Source organism: Metopolophium dirhodum, chromosome 7 (assembly GCF_019925205.1).
Source record: "Metopolophium dirhodum isolate CAU chromosome 7, ASM1992520v1, whole genome shotgun sequence".
Taxonomy (NCBI): domain Eukaryota; kingdom Metazoa; phylum Arthropoda; class Insecta; order Hemiptera; family Aphididae; genus Metopolophium; species Metopolophium dirhodum.
The window spans coordinates 27,156,490-27,170,406 of NC_083566.1; the positions used below are offsets into that span (position 1 = coordinate 27,156,490).

The window sequence follows — 13,917 nt, forward strand, 5'->3', positions numbered from 1 at the left end:
ATTCATTAATAATTAGTTATAATACAATCTAAGACAATCTTCTATAATATTCCTTGATACCTATAGGTTAGCTATATGACTGAACATTTTAAAATTTAAAACGAAATAGCTTGGGTTAATATACTTATTATATTATAAGCCGCCCAGAATATGGTGTAGTCGGCATTATTTTTAGTGTTAAGGATTTTAAACGAATACAATATGCTAATTAGTAATTTTTAATAATCAATATTGAATATTAATAAAAAAAAAATGTATAAAAGCCGAAAATAAGCATGCTACTGCACACATTAAAATTTGCTACTGCACATTTAATATTAGCTACTGCACACAATTTTAGGCCCTGGTATAGTGTATTAGATTCTGCCTGTTTGCGAAATCTATTCAGAAAATAAAATAACAAAATAAATACGCTTACGAAGAAGTGCAAGATTTGAACCCATGACCGGAGGCTGGCGCATAGTCATTGAGCAACATTAGACGTTATATATATTATATTTTGACCTCCACATCCGGTCGAGTGTGCTCGTTGTGTACGTGTTTGAGGAAACGGATGCCAGTGCGTCAAATATATATTATGTATAATATGCATTTCAAAAAATCTTGTATTATAATATTCGTTGAACCGATGAAAACAATAGCTATCTGGTAATCGCGATTATTACGGCATAAAGGTAATTGTACATAAAACACATATGTGAAGTCAGCATAACCAAGTGTAGATATCAAGCATGAATGTTAAAAACCTTTGATAACATTTTGAGACATTTGTGAGTGCACTTATTTCGCATAATTAAAAGAAAATCATACGGTAGTGGAAGGGGTGCGTCTGAAAATGACAAACTGAACGCACCTAGAATCTATATAAAGTTGTGAAATTGAATTTTTGAAACTACTAGACCGATTTCGATATAAGTTATATTAATAGATTTGTTGGGACTTAAGCCGAGATGTGTTGGGTTTTTTTTATCGCATGATTAATCGTGCTTAAAATACGAAAATTGATTTTTTATTTATTTCGGGTAGCCATTGGTTGTCATGGAAGTAAAAACAGTTACTTATTATTATTTAATTTAGTTGCCACGAGCAAAAAAGTCCCTTTGAAAAATGTCATTCTGTTCGATTATTAATCACAAGTTAAATGGGTATTTTTGTCATAGGTTGGCTCTGGAATCACTTATCTCATCTTCAGGTTTTTTTTTTTTAAATTTAATGACCAGGCTACGGAACAGGTTAAACGTAAGGGATGCCTAAGCCACTAAAAATATTTGCTCATAAAGATATTACACTAAAACCATAATTAATAAAATCATAACGTTTTATCAGTTATCAGCGGTGATTAATTATTCCAATTGAGGCCAAATAAGTGTATACCTATACTACAGAGTAATAATAATACTTATACCTATATACCAAGATCGTAAGATCGATATCTTATATTATACAAAAATGTAAACAAACGTCCTCAAAATCACTTCACGACCGCTGCAAAAATATCTTAGATCATATACTATATGATCTAAGAAAAATATAGTGACCTAATTCTATGGTGTAGAATTTTTGTTTTTATTATGTTTGTATTATCTATATATTATGACTAAAACCAAAATACACCAAGCGTTGTATCCTGTACCTACGTGGCTACGTCGTACAGTGTATCCGATATCCTACAACGCCGATACTGACTTATTATCCGTGAACCCAGCGTATTAAGACGTAATAATTTTTATAATTTATTGTTAATTTTCTCCGGGCAAAATCGAGGAAATACAGCTAGTATATTATTGTATTGTCGAGCCTATACACATATGTTTAGGCCTTTGGGCGGTGGACAGTGCTCGAATCGGGAAAAATTAAGTAGAGGAGCTCAATCCAACGATTTAAAAACTGCGTTCCAAGGGCGCATTTACTCGACACAGACCCGTGGGGGGCCTTGCCTCCCCCCTCCTGCCTTACATACATTTTGAATACCACATTTCAGCAACACATTTTGAATTCCAAATAGGTATAATATATTTTGATAGCAATATCTACATCTTAGTATCTTACATTGTTACAGTAGAAAAAAAAAATTAATATTAGTCTACCTGTTTATTCCATATACTAAATAGATAACAAAATTAATAATTATTGTTTTTGATTCAAAAGAGACCACATTTTTAATAAGTATAAAAAAATTCAAAAATTCAAAAACACCGATAAATGATAACCATAACTGAAACTGATAACATTTCATTTAGAACACGATCTAAGATAGTACTAGCATACATCAGTATCTGTGCCTTAGATAATATACTTATATATGATCTATGATCTGTGAACTACTGACCATATAGGCAAAACACAGGGTGATATTATAATTAATCAATAAACTAATATCAGAAATAATTTTGATATGAAAAATAGTAAAACTTGTTATACAATTGACATCAATTGAAATCCACATTTTAATAAAAATTATTTCGGACATTAGTTTGTACCGTCCCCCCGTACAAATAAAAAAAAATAGTAGGGGTACGCAAAAACAAAAAAAAAAAATAGGGGAAATCCGTCCCCCTGCGCACCCCCCCCCCCCCCATTTCGAGCACTGGTGGTGGTATTAACTGTGGCTTACACATCGCACCTTTTAAATAGGTAAGTTTATAATATTATATCATTATACTTGCGCAGACCTAAATTGCAGGGGGTGTCTACAGTAATTTTTATCCCCTTTCTTTAATTGAATCCTTTCCTTATAAGACAAATAACATTAATAAATAGTTTAATCATTAGTTTAGTATACTTTTACAAAATGTATAATATTAATGTAGTGCTTAAAAAGTTTTAAGTAAGTTTTAATGTAGTGTAACAATTACAATAGGTATCTAATAATAACAACAATAATATAAAACAAAAACGTTTATGTAAGGACATCTAACTCAAAATTTGAATTCATTTATATTGTTCTGCAAATAGTTGAATTAATGGTTTAATCGATATTGTGAATCAACAGTCAACATTTTTGTATATTTTTATTTTTTATTTTTTTTATAACATCCTTTTCTTTATCAATCATTTAAATCATTTGCAGTATAATATATGAAAAATAAATAAACATTTAATTTAAAATAAAATAAAATACTAGAATTTTCTATTGTTTTTTTAGAGCATATTTTGGTACGTCGTAGGGCATAACTGCATACATATCTAATAGGGCTGCAAGCCATATTATACTTGTCGGTCCTAGTGATATAACGGTAAGTGTGCAGTGTATGCCTTCACCGATGATATTTTGAGTGTCTACTGCGTGTGTGTGTATGTATCGACGGTTCGTCCGGTACGCGCTCGCGTTGTCGTAATACTTATCGTTTAAATTTGATTTCTAATTATATTGATGCCTAAAGATTAATAATTCCGTATTAACTGTCAATAATATAATAAGTGTAAAGTGCACTATTTATAATACTGTCCTAGTCGAGACGGCCTACCCCAGCCGCCTAGAGAATATTCCTCAATATCGTGGTCGGGGCGGAATACCTATAGGTACATTCTACACAATCGTCGAACCGCCGCGCGAAAAGCACACGCGTTACCCGCGAACCCCGCCTCGACACCGACCAACTCCGCGCGTGCACATCACCGGCCGGCGTGAGAGTGCGCGCGCGCTTGTCGTCCTGCAGCACATACTCACGTGTCCGGTTTCGCGTAGAACACGTGACAGCCCGCGACCACCACCCACCTAGACACACACTACGCGCGACGGCGACGGTGCGCTCTTCCGACTGTCGCAAACACCCTACAAACGATCGCGGCGGCTGTTGTCTCGCTGTGAATTACGTCAGACCGTCTCTCATGCCCATTTCCCGTATGTTCTCTCGTCGTCGCGCGGCGTTGAGGTGGTGGTCGCAGAGAATCGTTGGCGTGTGGGTTCCAGCGTGTTCGTCGAGTTCTGCGATATGGTGGGTGTGGGGTTGGAGGGGCGGTCGAGTTTTGAAGGGTCGAGAAGGCGTTGGCGCGATCGCGAGTGCCGTGTATACGTGAGGAGGAGCGTGGGTGGGTGCCCGTGCTTGGACGGGGGTGTCTGCGCGGAGGGGATGTGCTCCGGTGGAATCGATAATGCGTTGGCGGAGCGGCTGCATGCGGCGGCGGCGGTACGCCAACAGTGCATTAACCTCACTCCGCGTAAAACGCGCGGACGGGGGGCTGTAAGGGGTCCGCGACCCGACGGCGGCGGCGGCGATGAACTGGGTCACCCGCGCCGTGCGTGTGTGTACCTACACTATAATGTATATTATTATGGTACGCACGCCGATATCGTTATAATAATATTGCAGCAATCGGCATTTGATTTCGTTGTTTTAACTTCACAGATTATAATAGGTTTGCGATTATGATATTATAGGTAGGTAATGTTTATGTTATGTCTGCTGATATGATAGCATTATTCATGCATGCGTGGTCTCCTCCCCGACGAGCGTGTTTTGTTAATGTTATATTATATAATATTATTTATTATTGTTACGATATTCAGTCGACCGCGACCGTAGACCCGCTATATCTACATTCATGAAACGGCGCAGACGAGAAAACTGTTGGTATATATTTCGAGTATCACCCACCCACCCATAATAATATTATAATGTACGCGGGTTAGGTGTAGTACGCGTACAAGTACTACACCAGTGGTGGTGTTGGGCGACGGTGTGCACGGGGCAAAGTCGTGTTCGGTGACCTATTTAGAAGCGCATGCGATCGGTTACCGCCGCTCGGCCCTCCCGACATTGAGAAACCCCCGTCGGGGTGCGTTTTAAATCTACACACGCGCGGGTAAGTATACGATCACGTCTTGTACGCAAACAAACGTACACACGCGACGCACACTATTACAAACCAACACACACCGCGTTCACACGCCGACCGTATCAGTCGGTGTTATCGCCGAAGCCGCCGCCACTGCAGCCGGGCCGATGTTTCCGTTCGCCACGTGTCTGGCCGCCACCGGGATCGGCCGGCACCCTCGATGGGTAATTACCGTTCCCGCACAGGTCAGTACCGCAACGTACCTAACTATAATAATATATTATATTATATTGTTATATCAATTTAACTAGAAACCTATTTTATAGGCATAATATATTGCCTAGGTACTATAATATTATTCATTGCACGGGTAATCGCGCATAATATACTGACATACTGTAAGCATATTATACGTGTGGAAATATTTTTAACAGATGTTATCTCACTGTGGGACTATATATTAATATAATGATATGACTCATAATGTCGTGTGTTAGATATAGCGCCGTGGAAATGCACTACTGCGCCGTTGCATCACGTGGCGTTTCATCTTTCCTCACAGATGCTCGTCATTATCTCTAAGTCTATGAGTACTTTTAAACCGTATTCGCAAGTCGCAACCAGTTACCCTCGTAACAAAATATAATATATTATACTTGGGCAAAGTCAAACGTGTTATAAAACACAACCACATCATTAACAAATTTTGTTCGCGAATCTGACACTTTAGTATCTGCAATAATACAATTATGTGGTTAACTTTTTCACTGGTTTTACAAAAACAATTTTTAATGAACATTTTATTTTTATGTTGGTCTGGCATATCTTCTTTTACTTTATACGCGCCGTCGGGTTCGCACGTGCCGTTCCGTAAATTATAATGGTGCTGCATTTGCTGAAATTGTATGTTTAGTGTTTGTATATGTTGTTTTGTATGTGTCGTTTAATGTGCGGAATATTTATCCAATCGAATTTCTTTTATAGGCCAAATATGGTTAAGTTTATCTATATGCTTGGTGCTCATTAAGTTTACACGATTTCCTAATCGAACAATTAATTACTGATGTTCTCATAGTTTTTATAATTATGTATAATATAGTACCTAACTACAAGATGTAATATGTAGTTTCGGGTTCAATTATATTATAGTAGCAATGAGTTTATTTCGAATTATAGTTTTCCAAAATGATCCTTGTTATCTTATTTATGTGCATTGAACTCGACTTCGGTTGTGCCTATACTATTAATCAATTGATGTTATATTATGCAAATACATATAATTATGGATCATAGCTGTAGATGAGTAGGTACACAGACGAGTAGGTACACCGGTATAATATAGGTAGGTACGTACAATTATTCATTTGAAGTCTGTATAAATAAGGTTATATGTGACATAATCGCTATTCATTTTTTGTTTGTATGATGTTGCCTTTGTTTTAATATAATATGTATTCCGCTTTCTTCTCACTTTCTTTTTAGTACCTATAAATACTTGATTTATGAACTTCAAGTGAAAAACAATTTTACCGTTTGTTTTAAGTTTATTATTTGAAGACAGTGAATATATTTTTTGTTAAATAGGTATACGTCTGTACGAATAATATTAAGAGTATTGATTCTTCTTTTCATCTTTTACCATTCAAGTTATAATTAATTTAGTTTTTGTGAGACAGATCTGAAAAATAAAAAAAAAACAATATAAACAAGTTTATTTTCTTATTACTATTCTTGTTTTTCATTGCGGTACGTGGTATTGATTCATTTTTTTTTCATATTGTATGAATACATTTGATTATTTTTTGTATAGTTTTTTTCACGAGATTACATAAATATTATAAATTTATATTATCAACAATTTGATCGACAATCATTCGTGAAATGTAAAAATAATTTATTCAAACATTTAATATGTGTTTGATGGAAAGTAGCACTTACTTAAGTTCACTTAAAAACTTATATATACATTATATGATACATAATAATATATATATACATATATACAGAGTGATTCACCAAGTATACTCACCCACTTTTCCATCTTCAATAATGCAGTTATTCAAAATCTGATTTTTTAGAATTTTTAATTATATCTTTACCTTCTTAAAGAATTATATTTTCAAATTCTTGAGATTTTTATACTACTTAGGGAGTGTCCTGTAGAGATACAAACTTCTGTTTTTTTTAAATGAGACCACTAATAGAAAGGAATAATAGTGTACAAGCCATATTATGTTAAACTTAAAAATTATCATTAAGAATTGAGGTTGAGAAAGACAATTTAAAAGATTTTTTTATTAAATAAATAATATTGTTATTGCTATTATATTTATATTCAGCCTATGTTGCAAATTACGTAACTCCGAAAAAAAAATAGGCATTGGCTGATATCATTCTCTATCCAATGAAATCTATGTACACTATACGAAATAATATTAAATCCTAAAAATTATAATTTTGATGAAACGGTCGTATCATCTCCAAAATGGTTAATTAATAATTTATTAGCGTAGTTATATCTCCGTATAATTGATGTTTCATATAGACATTTCAGACGAGAAACCCATTAAAAAGCCTTACAAAATTAGTAATAGCTAATAAATTATTTTATATGAATAATTAATACGTTTTAGGTCCAAAACACCAGATTGAAAAAAAAATTTTTCTCCTGATGTTACAGAGTTTAGAGTATTTTGTTTAATTTGTTTAATGGTTATACCTATAGTATTTATTTAATAATTTCCACGGAGAAGCAAAACTAATTTTGCTCTCATTTGGTCCAAGGATTATATTTTAATATATTATATCAGTGAAAATACTACAACAGAGACGTGTTGCTTTTATGTCCCCTGCAATGTCGATATATTTAACTCATCTTTGTATTAGGTACCCATCTCTGGATTGGATATTTTCCTGTTTTATAGGACAAACGGCTGCTGTAGCTGGAAATTATATTTTTATCCGTGAGAAATGGATTATAATCTATTATACTATTACCTATACTATTATACTACCCCGTGATGTCGTAAAAATTAACACCCCATACACAAATACACACACACACGCACATACACACCTAAACACACACACGCACGCACACGAATGTGCTTGCGTTTTACGGACCAACACGGAAGACCTATATACATTCAAGCGATTGCGTTTGCTTCACCGCCTCCAGAGACGAGAACTCGAAAATATTCCGTGACGTTGATAGGTAGTTATATCGCAGGCTGTTCCAGCGTGTAATGAGATTTGACATTACTTACTGTCGACGGGGAATAATAATAACAATAATAATCCCACATATACGCGTATTATAGTATTACGATGTTTACGCAGTCCTTGCAAACGGTTTTCATGGGCTGCAATGAGTAGGTATACAGTCGGGGCTGTAGGTAATATGTATATATTGCTGTTGTTGTGGTGCCACGTTTCGCGTTTCACTGTTATTGAGCCCGGGGCGATTTGGACTGCTCCCAAGTAGTTTTTTTTTTAAGAGAGTGCAATTGGAAATTAAAAAGTTTCGCAAATTTCGTCTGAATAATATATTATTTTGGTACGGGGTCGTCGACGACAGCCCTCCAAAGGGATACTCGTGGAGCTAGGATGGACACACGCCAAATTTCCAGCGGACTTTTTGGGATTTCCTGGTTGTCTTTTGACATGGTTCTCGGACCGCATTCGAATAACAATGTCTTTGAGTACCATTATCCTCCATTTTATTTTTGTATTTTCTGACAATTCTCATTACAAACAGACAATAGCGTACTTATTGTTTTTTTTTTATTATCATTTCTAGTAATGGATTTAAAATAAAAATCCCAGATTTTAATGTGTCATTTTCTTTCATTTTACAAATTCCGTTTTTGGACGACAAGAAAACTACTAGGTAGTTGGTACAACGCTATACTTTTTATGAAAAAAATTAATATTGTTTTATTGTTAATAGCCAGTATGCATAGTTATGCATTTCATTTATTTGTTATTAATACTTGCATAACAATTTATTTTAAACATATAAAACCCCAAACAAATTTACGGTCTTATATTTTCAGAAATTATTCTGATTTTGGAATCTATACGTGTTTCAATTAATATCTCGCTGGTATCTAGAGTCCTATCGGTACGAAAATTAGAAATCGTTTGAAATGTTTATTTTTCTAGCGTTATGTAAAATGGTAGTGTGTGCAAGATGGAGAGTGTCGAGAAGAACGCTCGTTAATAACATAACGTTAACTCGGAATATCCCTTGGGACGATTGCCTTAACAATGACGTTATCGATTAGTTAGGAAGATTACTCAATGACCTAATAAAACTATAATTTCAGTATATCAAACTAAACCAACACATAAAAAAGTATTGCTTGAATTCCCCGAACAAATTGGATTGGCTGTAGCGTACACCTATTTCAGTGTAAGTCATTGCTAGTTTATGGTTATTGTGTGACCTTTTTGTGCTTTCGATTCTACTTATGTATCGATTATCTAAAACTTAATACATTTTTAAATTAATTATTTAGATCATATCATTTTGAATATAATAGTTATATAATCATTATGATATATTTCCATATTTTAAGTATAATAAATACTTAGATGTACAAGATACACAATGATTGAATAATATATAAGTAAAATGAAGTTGAAATAATTGTGTGTAAAGTTGTTTTTTTTTACTTAGCAGCTATAACGATTTGACGTTCCCTATTATAAACATTTTAAATAATATAATATATACCATATTATAGCAATAAAAATAATCTAAATAATGTGATTAAAAACCAGTTTTCTGTATACGCAGAGAATACTATGACCTTAATTAAATAAAATATATAAAAGAGTAAATAATTTGCAGATTGTGTATTACAAATTAAAAACGTAAATAAAAAAAAAAAAATAATAATAATAAATTATCAGGTAATACTTTGAAGTTTAAATTTAATATCGTGAGACTAAATTGTGTTATTTTTTCCTTTTAATGAATAAATATTATGTGAGTGTGATAAAATATATTTAAGATACAAAATTTAACGTACTATTTTAAATTTTAAATAATAATGATATACTATAGGTCTCTACAGATAATAATATTTATCTGTTTTTAAATTAATTATTTAATTTAATATTTGATTTTAATTTTAAAACGGATAAACTTATGAGTGTAGGTACACAGTTTTTAAAATATCAATGCTATTTTCAAGCTGTTGACAGAATCGCAAAACGCAACGCAAACGTATTATACTAACTATTCTGTAATGACAAATCACACCTCTTAAATTTGCGGTGCGATTTTCACATTAGCTAAGACATAGCATGTACTTTTTATTAGGATTCAATTATGAAAACATTTAAGGGTACGTTTTATTATTAACTGGTGATTATTCATTTTTTGATCTTATCGGTACTTATAGGTGAGAATTATCTTTTCGTTCATCGTAAAAAAAATCAGTGATACTGCTATATAATAGTGGACATTTTACATATAATATACACACACGCAGTGGCGTATAGGCTTATATATTTTTAACGGGAAGTAACTTGAATAAGGGCCCCCAAAAAATAAGACGCGAGCGACATTTTATTTTGATATAACAATACAATACAAAACTGTATAATAAGTAATATAGGTACTCTTATTACAGATTTGGGAACAATTTTGGTTTAACAACTTTTCGATTTTTAAAATTTTTTTTTTTCAAAATGTCTATTTAAGAGTGCTTTTTAATAATGTAAAAAAAAGCCCGGATAAACTTCGTTTTGAAGTTATTGATGAAAAACTACATTTAACTAGACTCGACCATGGGCGGCACTTCTCTTCGGGCAGTCACGGTGTCTGGAGAGAGAGGCCGGCATCCCCACCCGGGCATGGCAGATACCTACGGGTGCCCACTAGAAAATGTTGCCAAACTAACAAACATACGTGTTTAAACCTACAGTACCCTACTCCACAGTTAAAAACCACCCGATGGCTTAATTGCCGCGGGTTGATTAACAAAAAAAAAATATAACTTTTTCCATGTTGGCAATTTTGTTTAAAAATGTTCGATTATTATGTCTTGTGTTTATTTTGTTATTATTGGTATTTGAATAGGTACCTATAGGTATAGTATTCGTGTAAAGTATAGGCTATAAATCCTTACCTAATATTACCAAAATTATACTTCTTAATTCTTTAATTTTGCAATTTTATTTTTTTATGCAAGTTTACTGCTATAACAATCTGCAACAATAGTATTCCAGTTAGTAGATTAATAAGTGCCTAGTGTAGATCCTTTTATAAGTTATAACCTTTTTTTTGTGGTGGTCTGAATCTTAAATTCGCTTTGATAGCGAGAATGACAATTGTTTAGATAGGGATAGAAAGGTAATGCAATTATTAAGAAAGATGAGAACATTTTTACTATTATAACTATATTAAATTTAATTAATTAAAAACCTTTTATTTTATTATTTCCAATTTAGTGAAAAAATTAATAATTTCAATACTTAAAAAGTGCATATATTTTCTAAATACCAGTTATAGCCTGGTGGGCTGATTTGAAAAGGTTGATGGGCCGTAGGTCGAAGACCCATAATTATATCCTAATGTGGTCTAAAGTTTATATCATATTATATTGTCTGGTAATAATGGTTCATACTTGTATATAATATTATATATTATGTAAATTAATGGATAATAGGTTTGTAATTCCGCATAATAATGACTATAATAATGTACTAGGCGCATAACATATTGTAATATAATTAGTATAATAAGTTATATTAAGTATAATACAATTTGTCAGTAACGTATATGTATACTATAATATAATATAGTACATGGTATTGCCAAGAAAACACAACATCCATTTCACTCTATAATTGAATGGCATTTATTTGTATAATGTATATTTTTCAAATAGGATAGAATAATTTATAGACAAAACATACATTTGTCATTTTGTCATAAATAATAATATTATTTATCAAGTTTCTATACAATGAATACTATGTGTGTTTATACACTTGTTACTATGAAACGAATAAAGGTTATCCGTATTTAGGGTGAATAGTAAAATACATAAATACCAGTACTTCCGGTATCTTATTGATAAACTAAAATTACGAGAACCGAGTACATAGGGTTGTTCCATAACTTCTATAATAAGTAAATATACTTAATATTACAGTAATAAAGTGTAAGCAGTTATTTATATATTTTGTTATTATATATATATGAAATTACTTGTCCTAGCCGGAACCGCTGAAGCTATGAATATGCAATTTGGACAATAGTTTAGTTTTGTGATGTAGACATCCACTTATAAGAAAGGATTTTTCAAAATTTAACCCTACGAGAATTAAAAGGGGTAAACATGTAAAACATTGATAGACTGATGTCCTGACTGATTCATTATCGCCTAGCCAGAAGCACTGGACGGATCTGTCGTAAATTTAGCATATAGAAAGCTATAATGACGTAATAATCGGTTAAGAAAAGATTTTTGGAAATTCAACCCCTAAAATAAGGGGTTGTAAGAATAGAACATTAGTTTTAAAATACAGAACGTACGAACTTGATACATGGAATAGTGGTTTCTTTAACGATCTAGATGTGCAATAAGAAAGGATTTTCTGATATTCATATTTTAAAGAGGTGGTCAAACAGAGATCTTAAGATTCACGGTTGAAATTGAAACTTTTTTTTGTTTATTAATGGTTGCCTTAGGCTGCAGGTTACATATGCGAATTTATTCACAAATCCAGGTACAATTACGCCAATTTGTCCGTAAAAATAAAATAAAATAACCCCCAAAATATAATATAAATATATTAAATACTCCTAAAAATCCGGAATGATCAACTATATGACTTCAATACTATTTTAGGTACACTGTTTAAACATTTTTTCAACTACAAAGCTATACGCTATATTTCATCAGCCACTATTCACTGTGTCTGCAATCTAACGCAGGTAGATTGCTTACCTGATAATATACTGTTTGCATAACCATAAGCGCGGGTATACGCGGGATGGCTAAAAATTAAAATATAATATGAATTTTCTTTCATATGCACAGCGGCCACATTGAATTACACCTAAAAAGAGTTAATTAATCACAGTTTTTTTCCCGGGCAACGCCGGGTTATTCACCTAGTTATGTATATGAGGAGTCTTTAAAAGTCTGAACTGATAAGATTTTAAAGTGCGTTATCTGCTGAATATATAAAAAAAAGACACAATATTGCTATCTTGGGGTTATTAAAATACGTATTTTCAACTTGAAAAAGAACAAACTTATTAGTATCTTTTAATAAATGTAAAACATAGTTAATAATTAAGTAATAATAGATTACTGAGAAATAAACAAATGCGTATGTTACCTGCTATATTGGCATGGGATAATTAAACTGCAACTTTTATTTTAAATTATCTTCACATTAACATTTTGAACTCTGAAATCTTTCTGATAATATTTTATATTTTGCATGATTGATGCCCAAACGTATTTATTGCGTGACCTAATTCCCCGAAAGAAAATATCAATTTATACGTACCTACCTAATAATGACAGGTTCTCCAATTTCGAGTGATTTTCTCAATGTGTGGTGATCTAGTGACATGATGAATTGTTGATAGTATCGTGTTTCATACCTACTCGAATGGTTGCTATTAGTAATTTATATCCTTATAGTAGGCAGCTGAAAGTATCGTAATTTGTTTTCCCAAAATGTAGGTATAAGATAAAATTTCAAAGTTCTTTCACATTAAATATTTATATATCAAAGGGATGTATTAATACGAACTATAAATTAAATAGGTAGGTTATTAAAGAATAAACATATGCAATCCTTACACTATTTTGTTTGGTTTTTAAAAATATAATTATCAGTTTATAGTTGCTTTAAGCATTATATGTCATTGTAATCATTTGGTAAAAATTATGTTTTATGATTATTATTTATTATTAAATATACCATCGTTTTTTTTTTTTTTTTTAATAAAAATGATATTACTATGTTATAAGTTATAAGTTATAACTTTAACCATTAACCAATAAGTATTTTTGCGCTGCAATGCACTTATTATTATTACGTGCATGGTGTGAATAATGTATATACATTGCTACCACAAGAGATATTGTCGCCGACCGGTAA

At 32.4% G+C, this 13,917-nt stretch overlaps 1 protein-coding gene across 2 annotated transcripts in view; it reads left to right on the plus strand.

Annotated features, from left to right (window-relative positions):
- The window catches only part of LOC132948206 (high affinity cAMP-specific 3',5'-cyclic phosphodiesterase 7A-like), a 128,154-nt gene that overhangs the window by 24,579 nt on the left and 89,658 nt on the right, over nucleotides 1-13,917 (plus strand). The window contains exon 1 of one of the 2 annotated variants that reach the window (XM_061018582.1): nucleotides 4,869-5,024. The exons of the other annotated variant lie outside the window; for it this stretch is intronic. Within the exon in view, the coding sequence (XP_060874565.1) occupies nucleotides 4,947-5,024 (78 nt within the window). The 5' untranslated portion in view covers nucleotides 4,869-4,946. Of the gene's footprint in view, nucleotides 1-4,868; nucleotides 5,025-13,917 lie in introns of those variants that run through there. 2 annotated transcript variants of the gene reach the window in all.